This window comes from Budorcas taxicolor, chromosome 5, assembly GCF_023091745.1.
Source record: "Budorcas taxicolor isolate Tak-1 chromosome 5, Takin1.1, whole genome shotgun sequence".
Lineage (NCBI taxonomy): Eukaryota > Metazoa > Chordata > Mammalia > Artiodactyla > Bovidae > Budorcas > Budorcas taxicolor.
The window spans coordinates 153,186,351-153,208,586 of NC_068914.1; the positions used below are offsets into that span (position 1 = coordinate 153,186,351).

A 22,236-nucleotide genomic window follows, 5' to 3' on the forward strand; every position below is an offset into this window, starting at 1 on the left:
CTGCGCTGCAGGCGAGGGTGGGTCCTAGGACTTCCTCCTCCCCCAACAGCTGGCTTCATCTTTGCCTGCTCCAACATTAATGTCCGAAGTTGGGGGTGGGGCTTTTCTCAATACCTTCCCACTGCATTGGACTAAACCTCCATTTTTTACACTCGGTAAGTTTAGACTTTGGAGAAAAGAACATTTGAAGACCTTTTTTCGCCTCAGGCAAACCTCTAGCACCTAAATCCATATTCAGGCCCCCATAGCCAAATAACCCATCTCGCGAGAGGACGGCCGAGGACGTGGTCACTCATCCTTTGACGGGAATTACTTCTGGTTTCTCTTACTTTGCCCATTCTTTATTACCCTAAAATACTTAACGTTATTATTTATAAAATTTTGCTAGTACTGTAGAATCGCCTTCCTTGTAGAGCCTCTATTTGAAGAAGGAAGACTAATGGTGTTTACTTGCGCCCTTCCCAACATGGCTACCTTAGCTTGCCGGCGGCCCCACAAAAGCTTCCGGTTTCCCGGCGGCCTCCAGGGAGGTTAGACTTCCGGCGCCCAGACTGAGGCGAGGCCTGATTTTTCTGCTCTCTCCAGGCTGGGCTCGCGGCCGCCGCAGCCATGTCGTACCCCGCTGATGATTACGAGTCTGAGGTAACTTGTCCTTGACGTGTGTCGGTCTCCGCCACAGGGGCAGGGCTTTTGGGAAGCTGACCCCGAAGGGGAAATGGTGTCTGCGCCTCTGTGGGAGCCCCCGCCGGCCTCGCCGCGTGCGCGTACTCACGCTGCTGCCACTCACAGCTCCGGACTCCAGATGGGCCGGCTCTCGGCCGCCCAGCTCGTGTGTCCGGTCCCCTCGTCCTCTCGTTTTCAAGCCCGGGGGCCGAGGCTGGAGATAAAAGGGTTCTGTAACTGAACTCTGTTTTCTTATGATTTGGACTCAGTTCCGTCGAACCGCGCTGATTGCCACAGCCTCTTGTGCTGTGCTCTTCCTTATTGCGGCCGTAACGAGGTGTTGTCTGTTTATTCTCCCTTTTCTCAGAGGCACATGAGTCGCTCCAGAGCAGGGACTGCGTCTTGTTCGTCTTTGTGTCTTTTCAGTTCAGTTCAGTCGCTCAGTCGTGTCCGACTCTGCGACCCCATGGACTGCAGCACGCTAGGCCTCCTTGTCCATCACTAGTTGCCGGAGCTTGTTCAAACTCATGTCCCTCGAGTCCGTGATGCCATCCAACTGTCTCATCCTCCGACGTCCCGTTCTCCTGTCTTCAATCTTTCCCAGCATCCGGATCTTTTCCAGTGAGTCAGTTTTTCGCATCAGGTGGCCAAAATATTGCAGCTTCAGCGTCAGTCCTTCCAATGAATTTTCAGGACTGATTTCCTTTAGGATGGACTGGTTTGACCTCCTTGAAGTCCAAGGGACTCTCAAGAGTCTTCTCCAACAACACAGTTTGAAAGCATCAATTCTTCTGGGCTCAGCTTTCTTTATAGTCCAACACTCATATCCACACATAACTACTGGAAAAACCATAGCTTTAACTAGACGGACCTTTGTTGGGAAAGTAATGTCTCTGCTTTTTAATATGCTGTCTAGGTTGGTCATAGCTTTTCTTCCAAGAAGAAAGTGTCTTTTAATTTCATGGCTGCAGTCACCATCTGCAGTGATTTCCGAGCTCAAAAAAATAAATGTCTCTCAATATTTCCTTTCCCCATCTAATCGCCATGAAGTGATGGGACTAGAGGCCATGATCTTTGTTTTCTGAATGTTGAATTTGAAGCCAGTTTTTTCCATTCTCCTCTTTCATCAAGAGGCTCTTTAGTTCTTCACTTTCTGTCATAAGGGTGGTGTCATCTGCGTATCTGAGATTATTGATATTTCTTCTGGCAATCTTGATTCCAGCTTGTGCTTCATCCAGCCTGGCATTTCACATCATGTACTCTACATTAAAGTTAATAAGCAAGGTGACAATATACAGCCTTGATGTGCTCCTTTTCCTATTTGGAACCAGTCTGTTGTTCCGTGTCCAGTTCTAACTGTTGCTTCATGACTGCATACAGATTTCTCAGGAGACAGGTAAGGTGGTCTGGTATTCCCATCTCTTTCAGAATTTTCCACAGCTTGTTGTGATCCATGCAGTCAAAGGCTTTGGTGTAGTCAATAAAGCAGTAGATGTTTTTCTGGAATTCTCTTGCTTTTTTGATGATCCAGTGGATGTTGGCAATCTGATCTCTGGTTTCTCTGCCTTTTCCAAATCTAGCTTGAACATCTTCATGGTTCACATACTGTTGAAGCCTGGCTTGGAGAATTTTGAGCATTACTTTGCTAGCGTGTGAGATGAGTACAATTGTGCAGTAGTTTGAGCATTCTTCGGCATTGCCTTTCTTTGGGATTGGAATGAAGATTGACCTTTTCCAGTCCTGTGGCCACTGCTGAGTTTTCCAAACTTGCTGGCATATTGAGTGCAGCACTTTCAAAGTATCATCTTTTAGGATTTGAAATAGCTCAACTGGAATTCCATCACCTCCACTAGCTTTGTTTCTAGTGATGCTTCCTAAGGCCCACTTGACTTTGTATTCTAAGATGTCTTGCTCTAGGTGGGTGATCACACCATCGTGGTTATCTGGGTCACGAAGATCTTTTTTGTATAGTTCTTCTCTGTATTCTTGCCACCTCTTCTTAGTATTTTCTGCTTCTGTCTTACTCGCCTTTGTGTCTTTAGGAACCTAGAACGAGCATGTTGGATTCACAGACTGGTGACTGTTTATCTATGTCTCTTTTGTTAATAGGCTGCTTACGATCCCTATGCTTATCCCGGCGACTATGATATGCACACAGGTGAGTCTACGGGTTTGGCTAGCTGGGTGCTTCTGAGGATTGGCACCTTTTTGAATGTCTCACAGCTGCCTTGATGGGCACCTGTTTAAAACTAGGTGTTGATGATCCAGGTTTGGAGTCAGTTATTAGCTCTCAGGCAAAGGGTGGTACAGAGCCTATTAAACTAGGCTTTTTTCATGGTCCACCTCAAAATCTTACAAAGGAAGGATGGTTGTCCTGGCTGAGGTTTTCCTTGTTTAAACTATTACCTGAAAAAAAAATCTTGTTGTGAAAAATTAAAGTTTAGTTGCTTATACTGTCATATTGATAGAAAATGGCAGTTGGTTAGTTATTTTAAAAATAGTGCCTACTACTTACTTCCTCTTAACCACAGTTCCACCCCCTTCCCGATACCCATCCCAAGTTCTGAGGGTAGACCTGGGTACAAGACAGATAAGGTTCTTGCTGTCATAGACTTTAGATTCTGGTGGGGGAATCAGTAAGCAAATAAATTACTTTAATAATAAAATGAGTAGTGGAAAATGTTGTGAAGAAAGAGACCAGTGGGGATTGGGAGTGACATGGAGAGTGTTTAAAAAGGCATTACACCTAGTTTTATAGACATGAGTATAGTGTCACGAGTGACGTTGCTCTCTTGTTATGTCATACATACGGATTTGAAGTGTTTATCATATCTGATCTCTAGGAGATCCAAAGCAGGATCTGGCTTATGAGCGTCAGTATGAACAGCAGACCTATCAAGTGATCCCTGAAGTGATCAAAAACTTCATCCAGTACTTCCACAAAACTGTCTCGGACCTAATTGACCAGAAGGTGTATGAGCTACAGGCCAGTCGTGTCTCCAGCGATGTCATTGACCAGAAGGTATATGAGATTCAGGACATCTATGAGAACAGGTATGGGCCATTGGCTGAAATGATCTCCTACTGGGTGAGACTGGCTGAGTAATGCAGTCTGTAGAAGGGGGTGATATTTAATCATTATTCTGTAAAGAGAGTGCCCTAGGGTTTTCTGTGATTCTTTGGGGGCTGCAGACATTATTTTATTGGGCTCTATATCCAGAACTTATACAAGGCCTAAAATAATACCATCAGTATTAATTATAATAGTAATTACATATATGATCAGTATAAATTAGACAGTGTCGTGAGTGCTTTTATTGTATTTACTCATGTACTCTTCACAGCAACCTTGTGAAGTAGGTACCATTGTTTTCCTCATTTTATCGTTGAGTAAACAAAGCACAGAAGGATTAAGTCACATAGTGGATGTTCTGAGTTTTGAACCTGCACGGTCTGTCACCAGAGCCTAGTTTCTCAGTTGTGCTGTACGACTTCTCAGTGCATAATAGGATGAACAGAGCTCTAGCGTGGTTGCTTCTCAGTCCTGGTGTCTTAGTCGTCCTCCTGCCCCCTTCATTCATGCCGTGTGACTTGTGCGGTCTTAGTTCCCTGACCAGGGATCAAACCCAGGCCATGGCAGTGAAAGTGCTAAGTCATAACCACTGGACCACCAGGGAATTCCTGATTGCATCCTAGTTTTGAGGGCACTGCCCTTGTGTAAAAGGGCTTTAGAAGTGAGACAGGTCAGTCAGGGCTGGATACTCAGAGAAGACTTCAGGAGGACGTAGGGTCGTGAAGCATCTTGGGCATCAGTGTTTGGGTTGGATGCTCTAGGGCTGTTGCGGCATCAAACTACAACAAATACCGTTCCTACCATGTTTGAAGAAGAGCACTCTCGGAAGTGGAAAGAGGGGAAGCTGAGGGAGGTGTGTAGGGGTGTCTGAAAGGTAGTTCTCAAGTCAGGGAACAGTAAGCAGGGAAATACAACTCCAGAGTTCATGATACAAGGGCAGGAGATGATCTTGAAGAGCTTGGTGGTTGCCTAATTGATGTAAAAGAAACGTTTCTCTGTATTACGAAAGGTTGGGGTGCAAAGTTGGGTTGAGGAAAGTTACAGAGTTGGAGGCTCTGGCCCTGGCTCTGATTCTGTGACTTCTTCCCTTTACTGAGCTTGGGTACTTATCCATAAAATGTGACAGATTTCTAAAACAGATCCTTCCTGTTGTGGACTTATGGAGTATTTCTGTTTGGTTTTCAGCTGGACCAAGTTGACTGAAAGATTCTTCAAGAATACACCTTGGCCTGAGGCTGAAACGATTGCTCCACAGGTTGGCAACGGTAGGTGTCCTGGGTGCTGGATGGGATCCTATGACTGGAAGTCATTACAAAGTTCAGAATGGTCTGTATGTGTTTTGTTCTTCATTGTATTTCCCCAGGGTTTGGTGCATAGTAGATGTAACTTGTTGAATAAAAGCTGAATAAATGAAAAGAGGACAGATTTTTCATATGTGGTGAATGCTGAAAGTGAGATTTTTGTCTTGACTGATTTCTTTTTCCCTGTGTAATTTTTGGGGTCATTACAGTTGCTCCAGAGTGGGCTTTCTGACCACCTCACATTTCACTTTCTGATGGAGTCTTTTACATATGGTGTAAATTAGAAAGATCATGGCATCTGGTCCCATCACTTCATGGGAAATAGATGGGGAAACAGTGGGAACAGTGTCAGACTTTATTTTTGGGGGCTCCAAAATCACTGCAGATGGTGATTGCAGCCACGAAATTAAAAGACGCTTATTCCTTGAAAGAAAAGTTATGACCAACCTAGATAGCATATTCAAAAGCAGAGCCATTACTTTGTCAACAAAGGTCCGTCTAGTCAAGGCTATGGTTTTTCCTGTGGTCATGTATGGATGTGAGAGTTGGACTGTGAAGAAAGCTGAGCGCCGAAGAATGGATGCTTTTGAACTATGGTGTTGGAGAAGACTCTTGAGAGTCCCTTGGACTTCAAGGAGATCCAACCAGTCCATTCTGAAGGAGATCAGTCCTAGGTGTTCTTTGGAAGGACTGATGCTAAAGCTGAAGCTCCAGTACTTTGGCCACCTCATGCAAAGAGATGACTTATTGGGAAAGACTCTGATGCTGAGAGGGATTGAGGGCAGGAGGAGAAGGAGACGACAGAGGATGAGATGACTGGATGGCATCAACGACTCGATGGACGTGAGTCTGAGTGAACTCTGGGAGTTGGTGAGGGACAGGGAGGCCTGGCGTGCTGCGATTCATGGGGTCGCAGAGTTGGACATGACTGAGCGACTGAACTGAACTGAACTGAAAGTAGGAAGAGTCAACCTCATTCTTTTGCATGTGGATACCCAGTTTTTCCAGTACCAGTTTTTGGAAAGACTTTTTTTCCCATTAAATTGTCTTGACACCCTTTTTGGAAATTAGTACTCATGTAAATGTAGAGGTTTATTTCTGGACTCTCAACTTGACTCCATGGATCTTTTATGACTATGCCAACCACACTGTGGCTGTGGCTTTGGACAGTTTTGAAATTGGGAAGTATAAGTCCTCCAACTTTGTTGTTTTTCAAAATTGCTTTGGGTCTTCTGTGTCCCTTGAATTTCCATATTAATTTTAGGATTAGCTTTACAGTTTTGGGATCAGCTTGTATTTTGATAGAGATTGTGTCGTATCTGAGTATCAGTTTGAGAGAATCTCAGTTTGAGATTTTAACAGTCCTCTCCAGTGGAGTCACATGGATTGTACTTCATTCCTTGAACAAGGAGTTGTGATACCATGTGTGACCATAGTTGTCTACCATAGCAGCTCATTACAAACACAACATGTACTGAAATTCCAGACTCCCAGAAGGAAAGCAGATATTCAGTATAAAACATGTTGTTTGCACAAACAGTTTAAGGACACCAATCTTATCAGGTTGGTGGGAACCCTTCTGAAACCTGGGTTCCCAGGTGCTGGTCAAGGAGCAGCTTTACTAGCAGGCCTAAGGATAATAGTCTCAGACCTGTATGTGAACTCTGCACAGCATCAGTATCTGAAGAGCTTCCCCACATCTTTCTTTTTCAGGTTGCATCATATCAACAGGATAAATTCCTTAAAATAGGATGTCTGAGTCAAAGATCCCCTTGCATGTGCAATTTCAATAGTTAAATGTCATGTTATCTTCCTTGGAGCTATTATTATGTCCTGGTTAAGCAGCTGGATGGCAGTAATAACTAAACGGTGAAGGGATATGGGCCTGAATGAGGTTAAGATGAATTTGCAAGAGTAAAATGGGAAATGAATTTTCTTGTTGCATGTATTCTTGGAGTATAAGTATTGGACGTTTGATGTTGTTTAATCTCTGAAATCATATTTACCCTGTTACTTCCCACCAAGGGTAAAACTGACTAGTTGTTCGGTGGACTCCTAAAGCACCCCTCTGCCATCTCTTTCAGATGCTGTCTTCCTGATTTTGTACAAAGAATTATACTACAGGCACATATATGCTAAAGTTAGTGTGAGTATCTAAATGTTGCTGGCAGTTTTTAAACTCTATGCCATTTTTGTCCCTGGAACGCAATTGCTAGTTTAATTTCTCCACCTCTAATAGTTTCCTTGACTGGGCTCGGGCAGGCGGTGGTTTCACTGAAAGAGCGTTTACTGTATTAGGCACTTTACCTTCATAATCTCATTTTTCAGAGAGATTAAATACCTTGTCAGACCCCATGGTTAGTAAGTGTGGGACTGAGACTCCAAGGCAGTGTTCTTTCCAGTCCATCAAAAATACACCGTTCGTCATGTTGTTCCCCTGCTCAGACATCTCCAGTGGTTCTCATTTACCAACAGTGTGAAGTCTAGCTCAGGGGTCAGCAGCCTTCTGTGTACAGAAGCAGTTAGTAAGTATTCTGGGCCTCATTCAGAATCTGTTCACCTCTGTAGTAGCCATGCACAGTGAGTGTGCATAGCCGTGTTCCAGTTGAGCTTTTTATTTACCGAAACAGGTGATGGTGGATTTGCTGAACCCCTGGCATAATTCTTGTTTGGCCCTAAAAGACCTCTGCATTTCTGGCCCATTGAAGCCCAGTGTAGCATTGTCTGCCTTACTCCCCAGCCCTCAAGCACCATACACAGTTTTATCTCTTTGCCTCTGTTAGTCTTGTTTTTCCTGAAGCACCTTCCCCTTGCTCCTCTGCTTGCCAGATGTGCCTGCCTGGTGTCTAAAGGTCAGTTAAGGTTTTTGGCATAAAATTTGACCCTTAGGGTCAGATACTCGGGATCGCTTTGAACTGCTGTAGCACTTACTGTCTTCCCTATCACTGGAGTGCTCTTTAGATGCTGAGAAGGGGGGAGCAGACACAGTTCTCATGTATGTTTGACCCTTGAACAACACAAGTTGGAACTGTATGGGTCCACTTACATGCAGATATTTTCAGTAAATATACTACAGAGTTGACTTTGCAGATAATGGAAAAACCAAGTGTATGGAGGGCCGACTCTGTTATACATAGGTGTTTGACCGGAGGGTTGGCACCCCTGACCCGCGTGTTTTCAAAGGTCAGCTGTATTTGTCTTACTGTCAGTGGCAGGCCGTGAGTGGAGTCCATCAGGTTAAATGTGTGCTTCTGTCTTCTGCTTTCTTTACAGGGAGGACCCTCCTTGGAGCAGAGGTTTGAATCGTATTACAACTACTGCAATCTCTTCAACTACATTCTTAGTGAGTCTGAGGTTATGATGAAACCTAATATTTGTCTTCATCTCTTTTTAACAGGATTTTAACATGCAGGTGGGAAAAGGGGAGGTCTTGAGATTCATGGTCCTTTTAAGAGAGAAATTAAAAATTGTGTTCTGCAACCTTGCTGAATGGGCATAGTCATTGACTTGAGTCTGACTTTTCTGTGGTCTTCTGCACAGATGCTGATGGTCCTGCTCCCCTTGAACTTCCCAACCAGTGGCTCTGGGACATTATCGATGAGTTCATCTACCAGGTAGCTCGTCAGCCTTGGCTTAATTTGAAATGTTCAATAACTTGTCCAAACAAAGAACAGCTGTTAACAGTTGTTTGTGTTATTAAAAAGATATAGGGGCACTCTCCGTCCCCCTTCTGATGTCTGTGTCAGAAGCTTTTTCTGTCCTTTTTCACTTTAATAAAACTCTGCTACACACACACACAGAAAAAGATACATAATATAAAACCATCCCAGCATAGTGAGAAATAACCCTGTCACACTGAATTCTTTGTCCTGGTTTTCTGAAGAATTCAGTGAGGTCTGAGAGCTCCATTCTGAACTTGGAAGTCAGGAGAGTTGAGCTCCAGACTTCTAACACTTTCTTGCCTGACCTTGAGAGGTGGTCTGTCTGATAGGAAGAATACAGGTTTCCTAGGCTTTGGAGTCAGCTAGAAGTGGGGTCTTGTGGGGTGTGGCCAGCTGGTGGCTCTGTAGTAGTGACATGTTTTTTCAGCTTTCTGAGCCTCACTTGGATCACCTATGGATCAGGAAGTTTTTATATCTTGATTGTGGTGTTGGTGATGTGAGTATATTCTGGATTAGAGTAAAACAGGACATTTTTACCAAAGGGGAAATATTACCTAAGAGTACTATTACTAAAAAAAGGAAGTAGAACTTGGGGAAAAATTTTTTTCTTGTGGTTTACTGAGATAACATAGCTCTTACTGGGTATTTCAGGAAAAATCGGTTTGTTAATAAAGCTCTTATTTGAACTCCATGGATCAAAGAGACTCTAAATACAAAGTGCTGACACGTTGTGATCGGAGAGCTGAGGAGACCTTCCTAGGGCCCGGTGAGAAAGAGGCTTCTTGCTCAAGACAGGCTTCGGTGCCTGTGGCCAGTGAGGGCCACAGAGCACACCGGCCTTATTCGCCTTCTCTGGCTCCTTGTCTTGTTTTGTTGTTGTTGTTTGTAATTTATTTATTTGGCTTTACCTGCTGTTAGTTGCAGTTCATGGGATCTTCACTGTGGCATGCAAACTCTTAGTTGAGGCATGTGGGATCTAGTTCTCTGACCAAGGATCAAATCCAGGTCCCCTGCTTTGGGAGCATGGAATCTTAGCCATTGGACCACAAGGGAAGTTCGTCCCTTGGCTTGTTACTTGGCATAATTTTAGAAGGTTGGCCATCCTGTTGGCTCACAGCAAGTCAGAGTCTGTGCTAAGGTTCTTCATCCGACTAAAGATAATCCTAATTCCCTAGGCTTAAGTGGTGCTCTGTTAACGGGTTTAAGTGCTCTCACTTCTAACAAAGCCTCCCACTATGGGCTAGGTATGATTCCTCCAGCCAGTCTTTGTGAGAAGTGAGAGTGCTGTTAAGCCGCTTAAGAAATGCCAGCTGTATACCTCATGGGGTGAGTGGCTCCTCCCCACCACTTGTTCCTTTTAAAAAGAAGTGTTTTCTTTTTTTCTCTTTATTCCCCACAACTTTCATTTATTTGTGTTGATATAGTAATATATGAATTTGTTATTACTGACTTTTTTTTAACTGCAGATTAAGTGAAAGTGTCTTCCTGTCTTGCCTTTGCAGAGATATCAATTAGGATCTGCAAAGACAGTCAGCATATAAAGGCCTGCCGTATTTTTTTGTGCCATCCATGTGATGTACCACTCTTCTGATCTATGTGCTACACAAAAGTCGGTTTCTGGAGATGACTGGAAGTAGAGTTGTTGGCTGAAGGATATTTGCTTCTTAAATTGTTTTAAATCAGGTTTATAGAGTCATAAATTGCACGCAATAAAATATACCAATTTTAAGAATATAGTTGAGATCTGACGAATATATACACAACCACAATCAAGAAATAAAATATTTTTGTTACTTCGAATTTTAATAAATAGTAATTACTACCCTCAAAAGGCTGTGTCAAATTATACTACTACTGTCAGCATTAGAAAGCAAGATTTCTGTATTGGATGTTATCGGTCTAATTTTTGTCAATTTGATAGGAAAGAAATGGTAATCATTTTAATTTATGTTTCTCTGAAAAGATTGAGCATTTTCTCTACTAACTGACCAAGCCTGTTCAAAGTAATTATCAGTATTCTTTACCTGTTTTTCTGTTGGATAATCTTCCTCTTTTTGGCTTAATGAGAATTCCTTCTACATTCTGGATACTATTCTTTGTTTATTGTTAATTTAGAAACGTTTTCTCCTGCCTTCTTAGAGGAAGATGATGTTTTGAAGTTGAAGAGTGATCTTAGGTCATCTAGAACTTAACTTCTAGCGGCCAGCACTGTGATGTCCAGAAACATTGAGTGACTAGACTGTTTGACTCCAAATTGAATGTTTTCTTTTTCCCACTACTTGTCATTTTAGAGATATTTACTTCACTGTGGAATAAGTAATATAGTAACGAACAAAATTCACAGCTTAATCACAGATGGCTTTCACAGAGCTAGCAGTGAGCGCGCAGATTGCTGTCGCGGAAGAAGTGGTGGCAGGAGCGCTGTGCTGTCCCTCTGGGTTTGATGCCCCTGCTACATCTCTCCCTCTTCCTCAACAGTTTCAGTCGTTCAGTCAGTACCGCTGTAAGACCGCCAAGAAGTCAGAGGAAGAGATCGACTTCCTTCGCTCCAATCCCAAAATCTGGAATGTCCACAGCGTCCTCAATGTCCTTCACTCCCTAGTGGACAAGTCCAACATTAACCGGCAGCTGGAGGTGTACACGAGCGGAGGTGAGCGCTGCCTGCTGTCGGTTCCTCGGGCATTGTGGCATGGGTAGGAGGAGCCGCCGTCTCTCGGGTGATGGGCTGTTCCTCTGGTGTCTGGGGGCGAATAGGAGCTGAGTGCTGATTTGGAGGCTGCTGGCCTTGGCCATCTGTTGGCTGACAGAATGAACCAGTACTTCCTAAGAGCTGCGTTTGTAAACACTTCTGCTGCTGCCTCTCCAGGGCCTTTGTTTAGATAAGCACTTCTCAAACATTTTGGTGTGAGGACCACTTGACACTCTAAAAGATTAAGAATCCCAAAGTTTATCTCTATAAGCATTTTGTTACAGTGAGAGGAGTGGTGGTTTTGCAAATCTCTTTAAATGTGGCTTTGGGGAAGAGTGCTGGAGGAGTCTTCTGCCTCTTCCCTCAGTGTGTGGCAAGACACTGCTCTGGTTGATGTATCTGAGGGGACTCTGGCCTCACACAGATATTTAATTGGGACAGGGAAGAGAAACTTTGTTTAACAGCCTTTTCGCATAGCCCAGCTCTTTGATTCTACACCAGAACTTGAGCATGGTAGTTTCTATAGGTTAGTTGCAGTGTGGAATCTGAAACCTTATCTGTAAACTTTTACTTTGTCATGTTAAGGTTTACTAGTCTCTCCTGCAGCCTGAGTGAATTTTTTTATCCATGCATGATTTTGTAAAATGAGCTAGCAAGATTTTCTGAAAGTTGACACATTTTGTTATATAGTTTTTTGAAACCATATCTGTTACTTTGACCATCAACCTCATCAGATAAGTCCTTATTTTGGGAAGCTGTTTTTCATAGTAGCAGATAGAAGTTTTATGAAATTCTAATCTTTACTTAAAAGTTGATAAATCTGTTCATTGATACTTAACAGACATTGGTGTCTTAACAAGTTCACTGCACTCATTTTTGAGAAAATGTCTGCTGCACACCCATGTCTGAATAGTCATAGTTTGTATATCAGTTATTCTTTTAAGTAACAATAGGGTTTTGTGAAAAAAGAGTGGCTGGTTCTTTCATTGCAGGTGAGCGGTGGTAAAGAATACTGATGATAGTAGAGTTCGGTGCCACTGTCTGATTGATGCTAAGTTGTCAGTGGTTTTACCCACATTGTTTCTGCCCCATCAGTGCAAATGTCAGCTCAGTGAGAAAGGCATGTGGTATCTTAGTGTTATTAGGAAGATAGCTTTGATCTCGTGGACATCCTGAAAGGAGGGGCCTTAGTGAGGAGCTCTTATTGATGAGAGGGGTCCTTTTGTGTTCTCAGGTGTGTGAGGGGACTGCCCCCCCTACCAGGTGACATAACTGGTGAATGTAAGATTAGCACAGCAGGCGTGCTGCTTCTTCCTGTTCATTCAAAGGCAGAGTTATTTCCTTTTGCAGAAAGCTTTGGAGACTGGCAGTAGGTTAAGAGTTCACTGAGTGACGTTGAAGGTTCAGGCCTGCCCTCGTTCCCAGCCTCCCCTGAAGTGTACACTGTCTGTCTGTCCCTCAGGCGACCCAGAGAGTGTGGCCGGGGAGTACGGACGGCATTCCCTCTACAAGATGCTCGGCTACTTCAGCCTGGTGGGCCTCCTGCGACTGCACTCGCTGTTGGGGGATTACTACCAGGCCATCAAAGTGCTAGAGAACATCGAACTGAACAAGAAGGTAACTCCCTGTTCCCTCTGGCCCACATTTGCAGGGCCTTAAGAGAACATCTGATCTATTAGGACAGATTTCAAGGAGAAAACATGAGGAATCCTCCCCAGGGAACATGGAGACAAGAATTGGAAAACTACTGCAGGGAAAACCTGAATCTGGACAGGGTGGTTTTCTCTTTGATGCTTAATAACGCCTCGGATATTCACCACTCCTATTGATACTATTTTCAAATCAGAATGATTAGGCAGATTTTTGCCTTTCAGCTTTCACCAAAGAATTAACAAAATACTTAAAAAGTTCTGAGGTGGGAGAGATAAGGTATGTTAGCAGCGGTTGTTTGCCTCTCCATAGAAACATGATACGTTTTTTGTTTGATGTATGTATTTTATCAGTCTGTTCCTTTATAAGGCTTATTTGGAAAAGCAAGAAAGAATGTACAAGTGAGGTGTAGAGGATTTCAGAGTTGAAAGAAATTTTAGGGTCACCTGGTCCAGTCTTTTTCTCTTACAGCCAAGGAAATGGAGTCTTCAGGTCACATAATCAGTTAGTGGTACCATCTACTCGGAGCCTCCAACTCCAGAGCCAGGGCTTCCTCTGAGTAGTTCAGGGACTCTGCAGGGATCGCCTGATGCTTTTGCTTTGGTTAACAGTAGGCCCTGCTGATTTTTATATCCTAGCTGGGGTGAGTTGGTCTTAGACTCATGGATGCTGCTTCTGCCTCCTTCCACAGAGCATGTATTCCCGCGTGCCCGAGTGCCAGGTTACCACATACTATTATGTCGGTTTTGCATATTTGATGATGCGTCGCTACCAGGATGCCATCCGGGTCTTTGCCAACATCCTCCTCTACATCCAGAGGACCAAGAGCATGTTCCAGAGGACAACATACAAATATGAGATGGTAAGGAGGCCTCTGACTAGCTGACACACCAGTGCCAACAGTTTTTGGGTAAACCAAAATTTTGCTATTTTGCCTGCTTTTTCAATAGGATGATTTCTTAATGGCTAGCCTATGCTGAGTTTCTTTTGTTACACACATTACTTTGGATCCTTAACACCTTGATGATCAGGACAGTAGTATCTTTTCTTTTACTTTTATCCCCCAGCAGTATCTAGGGTGTTCACTGGGCTGTGGGTACTTAAAATCAGTTAGATATGGGTACTGCACTCGAGCCGTTTGCTTGGAGGACGATGGATCCAAAATAGGCCTAGGATTGGAATGATGAAGTGAGTGATTGAAACACAGGTGTGTGTGCTCAGCCACTCAGTCATGGCCGACTCTTTGCAACCCCATGGACTGTAGCCTGCCAGGCTCCTCTGTCCGTGGGATTTTCCAGGCAAGAGTACTGGAGTAGGGTGCCATTTCCTTCTCCAGAGGATCTTCCCGATCCAGGGATCAAACCCACGTCGGCAGGCAGATTCTTGACGCTGAGCCACCTGGGAAGCCAGAATGGGGGGGAGGTTTCTAAATAAAGCAGCGGTGTTGAGACTTGGAAGTGTGACCATGTAGCAGCACAGTAAACCAGCTGGACTGAAAGGCAGAAGAAGAACCAGACCGGGGTGTTAGATTTTGCGATAACCTTTACTAGTCAGCTGAAGTATTTAATCTGTATTTTACAGGCGTTAAGTACCATCAAAGATTTCTAGATATTATAAGAAACAATTAAAATATTTTTCAAAAAAAGATATTTCTAGATGACTTGATCGTAATTGGTGTAGGATTGACCTGCCTTGGTACATAGGGTGGACTGTGAGACAGAGATGGGGGTACCAGTAAAGAATCCAGGAGACAGGGAGGACCTGGAACCAGACCAGAAGTTCGGTGGAGCTAGAGGGAGGATTGGGAGAGACATCGGGAAACTCAGCTGCTGGGTGTAAGACAAAGGGAGAAGTCAGGAGGTCTGAACAGAGAGCGTTTGGGAGGGTACAGGGTCCTTTTCATGGGACCCTGCAGCAGTCTGTCCCCCCACCCCCAGATCAACAAGCAGAATGAGCAGATGCACGCGCTGCTGGCCATCGCCCTCACCATGTACCCCATGCGTATCGACGAGAGCATTCACCTCCAGCTGCGTGAGAAATACGGAGACAAGATGCTGCGCATGCAGAAAGGTGACCCGCAGGTCTACGAGGAACTTTTCAGCTACTCCTGCCCCAAATTCCTGTCGCCGGTAGTGCCCAACTATGACAACGTGCACCCCAATTACCACAAGGAGCCCTTCCTGCAGCAGCTGAAGGTGTTTTCTGACGAGGTGCAGCAGCAGGCCCAGCTCTCGACCATCCGCAGCTTCCTCAAGCTCTACACCACCATGCCCGTGGCCAAGCTGGCCGGCTTCCTGGACCTCACCGAGCAGGAGTTCCGAATCCAGCTTCTTGTCTTCAAACACAAAATGAAGAACCTGGTGTGGACCAGTGGTATCTCCGCCCTAGATGGAGAATTTCAGTCAGCCTCCGAGGTTGACTTCTACATTGATAAGGTATGGCTGGCCCCCCGCCCCACCCCGCCAGGCTAGGTTCTCAGGATGCTGCTCACTGTTCTGTGCATCTGGGACATATTGAACAAAATCAACAAAGATTTTTGCCCTTGTGCTGGTATTCTAGTGTTTAAAAAGTAGGTGGTAAACATTATCATTGATCAAACCATGTAATAGTTTAGATGTTGCCACTTGGCTGTGGAGTAAGTCAGATTGGTGGTAGTAGAAGCCACAGGTTGCAGTATTAAATAAGATGATGAGGATAGACTTTGTTGGGAAAGTGAACTGGCAGCTGAGCCTTGAAGGAGGTGCAGAAATTAGCAAGCAGATACCTGGAGGAAGAGCATTCCAGGCAGAGGGAGCAATTAGAGCAAAAGCCCTGAGGCCAGAGCGAGCCCAGACAGCAGCAGTGCGGTGCCAGAGAGGAGACTGGGGTGGGAGAAGAAAGGGGGATGATGCTTTGTAGACTGTTGGAAGTACCTTACCGGCTAGGAAGCCATTGTCCCGAGTTGTACCACCCTAGCTTGGTGCTAGCTGATTTTGAACTTCTTTTAAGGGAATTACGCAGGATGTGCTCTTTTCTGGCTGACTTCTTTGGCTCGACATTATATTTGAGAGAAATCACCATCCAGCGTTGTCATATGGAGCAGTAGTTCAGTCATGTCTGTTCTGTGGTGGTCTGACATCTACTGCAGTTACTGACTGCAGCGTTTCCATTCTTCTGCTGGTGGACATTTGGGTGGTGGTGTGATTTTATAGAGTGGCTGTCGATCGTCCATTTAAGGTTTTTTTTTTTTAATGATATATATGCTTGTATATGCAAAGAGTCATTTCTGGAAAGATGCAGAAGCAATATAGTGCATAGCGAAAGGCAGTTTGAGGAATATTGTTAGTGTTTGGTTTTTAATATTTATAAATTTATTTGGCTACTGCAGGTCTTAGTTGCAGACCATAGGACCTTCCTTGCGTCATGTAGGATCTTTTGTTGTGGCCTCTTTCTAGCTGTGGTGTGGGGCGCTCTGGAACACACAGGCTCAGTAGTTGTGGTGTGTGGGCCCAGCTGCTGTGCGGGTTGCGGGATCTTAATTCCCAGACCAGGAATCAAACTTGTGTGCCCGGCCCTGCAAGGCACATTCTTAACCACTGGACACCAGGGTCGTCCCTCCCTGTTAGAGTTTACCTTCAAGCTGAACATTTTAATGTACTTGTGAGTTTTTTTTTTTTTCCCTAAGTTGTTTTGTTTTAAGTGAGTTTTTCCAGACTTAAAATATGCTGGACTTCTCAAATTGTTCTTTGCATGAAATATCACCTTTCCTCTGTTTGTTTGCACCATGTACAAATACTCAAAAATGAATGAAACATTCTTTTTTCCCCTCCTCTTTTCTTTTTGGGCTCACGGTATCTCAGTTCTCTAACCAGGAATTGAACCTGAGTCATGACAGTGAAAACCCAGAATCCTAACCACTAGGCCACCAGGGAACTCCCAAGAAAACGTTATATTCAGACATGTTTGGAACCTTGATAAAGACTTAAAGAATCTGTTAAAAGTTAGTAGATCAGTATCTTTCATCTCTTCTGGAATATTCTTAGCCAGTAAGTCTTAGGTATTGTTTCTGTTCTATTCTCCTTCTGGAATTCTTTAATCTATGTTAGACCTCTATCCTTCGTGTCTCTTAAACCTTTCTTCCATCTTTTTGTCTCCTCTGTTCTGGATACTTTTGATTAAAAACATCCTGTATCTCTTTCATCTCTCTCTCCAGTTCTGTTTCTAGCTTTCTCTTTTAAAAAGAAAAAAAAGACTAATGGTGCAGTGTTTCCATATGTGCTTGGTTATTATTGTTCTTTTTTACTACATATGATTCGTTGTCCTTGAAAAAATATTTGTTAATATTCTTTGAAGCCAAGGATGAACATCTGTTCCTGTGAAGGGAATTTGTTTTTGCCTCCACAAGGTGCCTGGGAATATTCTTGGTCTGGGACCACCATAGACTGAACTCAGCAGACTGAGGTTCCTGGGAGCAGCTGGGTGACGAGGCCAGGCGGTAGACTGTCAGAAGAATATGTCTCAGAGGAGTCTCTTTTATGCTTCTTGCCCCACCCTTGGCAGGCTTTGCTTGGTGTCAGGAGTGGGATGGCAGTTCACTTCTGGATCACCTGTAGCTGAGGATGCAGCTCTTTAGGATCTCAGCATTACAAGGATGGTCTTCCGCCCAGGTTTTCTAGGATTAGCAAATCCCCTCAGTGCAGAAGGGGCTTCTGTGTTTTGCTCGCAGAATGGTTTGTTTTCTCTTAAATGATTCTTCATTCTCTTGTCAGCTCTTTGCTGCTATGAGGCAGTTTTTTAAAAAATATCCTACATTTTTGGTTGCTTTCAGAAAGTATAATGTATTTAAGTATAGTTGATTTCCAGTGTTGTGATGTTTTGTTAATCTGTGCTGTACAGCAGCGTGATTCAGTTACGCATATGTATATATTGTTGTTCATATTCTTTTCCATTATAGTTTATTGCGGAGTGTTGAATATAGTTCCCTGTGCTGCCCAGTAGGACCTTGTTTATCCATCCTGGATATAATAGTTTACTTCTGCTAATTCCAAACTCCCCATCCACCCCTCCCATACCCCCCTCTTCCTTGGCAACCACAAGTTTGTTTTCTATATCTGTGAATATAACAACTGCTTTTTAAAATTAACTCTTAGACCCATGTTCCAACAAAAATAACCAATCAACACAAAACTTACTTTGAAACTATCAGATTAAAAAAGTAATCATGTTCAGAAAACTAATATGTCATTTGACCCATTCACCTTTGTGGATATTGTGATACCCTTATAAAAGGCAGAAAATCAGCTTAGCACAGCTGAGGCGGGGCTTGAGGGGTGAAAAAGGGAAGAAAATGTGTTGTTCTAAACATTACTTTTTGCTGGCAGTTTTTAAAGCTAAAATTAATAACAAACTTTACTGGGTAAAATTCCATGATTAATTAGTATATTCACCATGTTGGGCAGCCATCTTTGCTCTAATTCCACAACATTTCTGACATCCCGAAAAGGAATCCCTGTCCATTAGCAGCATTCCCAGTTCCCCTGCCCCCACAGCCTCTGGCAGATCAGTAATTTGCTTTCTTTCTGCCTCTGGATTGGTCTCTTCATAATATTGTCTGAAAACTAGAATCATGAAATGTGTGGATTTTTGTGTTTAACTTCTTTTATTGAGCGTCTTTTCAAATTTCATCCAGGTTGTAGCAGGTATCAGTGCTTTATTCCTATTTATGGCTGAATAGCATCTCACATTTTGGACACACCACACTTTGGTTATCCATTCATTAGTTGGTGGACAGTTGAGCTGTTTTCACATTTTGGTCATTATGGGTAACACTGCTATGAATTTTTGTGAACCTGTTCTCTTGGGTTTATGTACCATCCTCTCATTTTAGACTTCATGGCTTTTGGGAGGATTGGTGTTCAGTTCTTGGCTATCCCTGCCATGAACAGAAGCACCAAAAGTAGAGATGTGTCAGTAGTGAAAGTTTTAAGTTGTGTGGGTTTTGTTTTTTGTTGGTGGTGGTGGTGGGAAATTTTGGGGGTTTTTTTTGTTTGTGCTTTTTGTCATGCAGCTTGATGGATCTTAGTTCCCAAGTCATGTTTTTAAAAATCAAAACCGCCTGCCCCCTGCAGTGTTGCATCAGCTACCTAAAATTCTGTTTGAATTTATTCCCAATGCCTGACACTCTTGGGCCATATCAGTTACCTGCTACATTCCTTTTAGTGAGCAGACGAACTAATCCCAGCCATCTCTGGATTGTCTTCTTCCAAGAGTTAGCAAGTTCATTTTTTTTTTTTTTTTCATTCTTGACTTGAAAAAAATCAAGAGATTCAGGAAGTTCTTGGGTCCTAAATTAGATTATGTAGAAATTTATAGATAAACAGTGCTCAACAAAATATTTTGAGCTAAAAAATCATTTAAAATCTAAACTAATTTGGAACTTATAAACAGTATATGAGAATAAAATGGTATGTTTTAAATGTTACTATTGCCAACAGATTCATGTTCATTAAAAAGACGAGAAAATAAATGAGTTAACGTGAAGTAAAACTCAGCATCTACAAAGAGCAGCGCCTAGCTGTTAATGCTCCCCCATAGATAGGGGTTTATCTGGCACTTAGCACCACTGGTATCTGCAGAGTCCGTCAGTGACTCCTCCTCACTGCTTCTCTGTGGTTGCTTTTCCCACAGGACATGATCCACATCGCAGACACCAAGGTCGCCCGGCGCTATGGGGATTTCTTCATTCGGCAGATTCACAAATTTGAAGAGGTGAGAGGTGTGGAGTGGTGTGGGGGCTGGAGACAGGAGTTGGGAATGGAGTGGGGAGCTTTTAAGTGTTTTATTTCTCATTTCTGTTTTCAAGAAAGCCTGAAATTGGCCTTTGAAGTTTCTGAGCTAGACTGGCTGGCTCCCTGGGGTCCGGGGGGTGGGGCTGGGCCTGTCGGAGTTGCTGCATCAGCCTCCTTTGGAGCATCTCTTCCCAAGATCTCTCTCTGCGGGTGGCCGGCTCTCGCTTCCCTCCCTGTTATTTCCTAATATGGGTGGATTCACTGCCTGCTCTTACCCGTCCCTCCCCATCTGGCGGTTGGTTACTCTTCAGCTTAGACAGGTCTGGCCAGTCTTTGCAGGCAGATACCTTGAAGCTCTGTTTTGACAGACTTGGTGCATTCCACGCCCTGCCTTCAGAGAGGCCTGCGGGTCACTCTTTGTGCCCATAGCTGGAGCCACAGCGTCCTGGTGCTTTGCGTCCTCCAGCAGAGGTCACTGCTGCGCTGTGGGCCATGCTACCGGACGACTCCTGCAGGACAGTAACACAGTCCTGGCAAGCTAGCCACCCTGAGGCCCTTTCCTATCTCTAAAATGATTAGAGCAGTATAAGGTGTGTGTCCAGTGTGAAAGGCAGATAGAACAAGCTGCATGAACTGTGTGGCACTATGAGAATGTCGGGTGGAGGCCCCAACACTGTGATGGTAGACGCTGTGTTAGTAGTGATGCTGTGTTAGTAGTGATGCCGTGTTAGTAGTGATGCCGTGATAGTAGACGCTGTGACGTGTCTGCATCAGAGGGGTGGCTCGGGGGTGTGGCCTCGTGATCATGCACACCGTAGGAAAAGGTTTGGGGAAAAAGCCAATATCTGACTTTGCTTTTCCTTCCCTTCCAGCTTAACCGAACCCTGAAAAAGATGGGACAGAGACCCTGAGTATATTCACACTTGACACTACTCAGAGTAGGGGCTTATCTTGATGTCATTGTAGGGCGTGTTCTGCCACCATGAAGCCTTTACCCAGCTCAGCCATTGGCCAGTCACCTGAGTTGAAGTTTTTTGAATCAAGGACTGAAGTGTTTTAAGTCGTTCTTAATAAAGGATCTTCTTTGGAGTCAGATTTGTCGTCTTGTTGGGGAGCGTCTGTGAACAAGAATACTATATGTGGTTTCCCATGTGTCATGAGATACTATTTCCTGATGCATTAGTTATTGATGTTTAAATTGAACTACTTAATTCCTGTATTCCTAAAGCATTATACAGTATCCAGGACAGTTTCATATTTAGTGTCTTAGCTGCATCTCCTGTGAGGAATCCTGTGAGCATTAATGCCCTGCCGAAATTTGCATGCATGTTTGTGCAAGTGCTGGGTGTCTGGTGGCTCAGAGGGTAAAGCGTCTGCCCGCAATGCAGGAGACCCCAGTTCGATCCCTGGGTCGGGAAGATCCCCTGGAGAAGGAAATGGCAACCCACTCCAGTATTCTTGCCTGGAGAATCCCATGGAGGAAGGAGCCTGGTAGGCTACAGTCCACGGGGTCGTAAAGAGTCGGACACGACTGAGCTACTTCACTTCGCTTCTTCACTGAACACCTACTGCCAGGACTGTGCTGAGGAGTCCAGGTACACTTCCTGTACTGTACAGCTCGCGTTTGGTAGTAGGGGCCCCATTTTGTTGAAACAGACCTGGGGAGTTAAGTGACTTAATCAAGGTCATCAGTTATATTGGGTTGAGCAAAAAGTTTGTTTGGCTTTTTCTATAAGATGGCTCCAAATTCTACTGTGTTATGCTGCTAAGGTCTTGTGATTCTTCACACTGAAAATTTATGTTAAAAAACAACAACAAACTTATGCAATAGGCAGCTTCTCCCACCCGCAGTGAGTTTGAAACTACTGCTTGTCTGCCAGAACCATCACAGCCAGTCACTACGAAGCTGTATCTGCTTTTCACATTCTTTCCCATCCCTCCTATAAACGACCATATGGGATCTGCCATCCTAGAGACTTCTTTGAGATGGCATCTTCACCTCAAAACCTAGCAGCCTACACTATTATCAGAGCTGATTTCTAATCTTATCTTTTCTAACAGTTAAAGCACAGATCATATAGATCTGTGAAAGCTTCATTGAAGTTGTCTCAGGTAGCTCACCTAACCTACACAACAAAGATCAAGTGTTCCTGGATCTGTAGAAATCTTGTATTCAGAGGTAAGCCCTCAGAATGGTCTGCACACCATTTATGCATTATCTCACTCCAAAGATGTGGAATCCTGAACTTACTGATGAGGCTCCTTTGTCCATGGGGATTCTCCAGGCAAGAATACTGGCGGGTTGCCATGCCCTCCAGGGAATCTTCCCAACTCGGGGATCAAACCCCGGTCTCCTGCACTGTGGGCAAATTCTTTGCTGTCTGAGCCACCAGGGAAACTCAAGGAAAGAGGCTTAATTAAGTAGCTTGCC

The 22,236-nt window shown here is 44.0% G+C and overlaps 1 protein-coding gene across 1 annotated transcript; it reads left to right on the forward strand.

The window, feature by feature from the left end:
- Positions 1-523: 523 nt before the first annotated feature.
- On the forward strand, positions 524-20,894 carry EIF3L (eukaryotic translation initiation factor 3 subunit L). Its single transcript, XM_052639571.1, has 13 exons — positions 524-642; positions 2,773-2,821; positions 3,507-3,717; positions 4,922-5,001; positions 7,122-7,183; positions 8,311-8,380; positions 8,578-8,651; positions 11,178-11,349; positions 12,851-13,005; positions 13,730-13,900; positions 14,976-15,473; positions 19,705-19,785; positions 20,678-20,894. The coding sequence occupies exons 1-13, from the start codon at positions 610-612 to the stop codon at positions 20,714-20,716; spliced, it is 1,695 nt and encodes a 564-aa protein (XP_052495531.1). The 5' UTR covers positions 524-609; the 3' UTR covers positions 20,717-20,894.
- The last annotated feature ends 1,342 nt before the right edge of the window (positions 20,895-22,236 follow it).

Excerpts from the sequence above, each read along its gene's own strand:
- EIF3L (XM_052639571.1), top strand. The coding sequence starts at position 610 with ATGTCGTACCCCGCTGATGATTACGAGTCTGAG. Across the intron at positions 3,718-4,921 it reads CAGGACATCTATGAGAACAG|CTGGACCAAGTTGACTGAAA; the intron begins GTATGGGCCATT and ends TTTGGTTTTCAG. Across the intron at positions 8,652-11,177 it reads TCGATGAGTTCATCTACCAG|TTTCAGTCGTTCAGTCAGTA; the intron begins GTAGCTCGTCAG and ends CTTCCTCAACAG.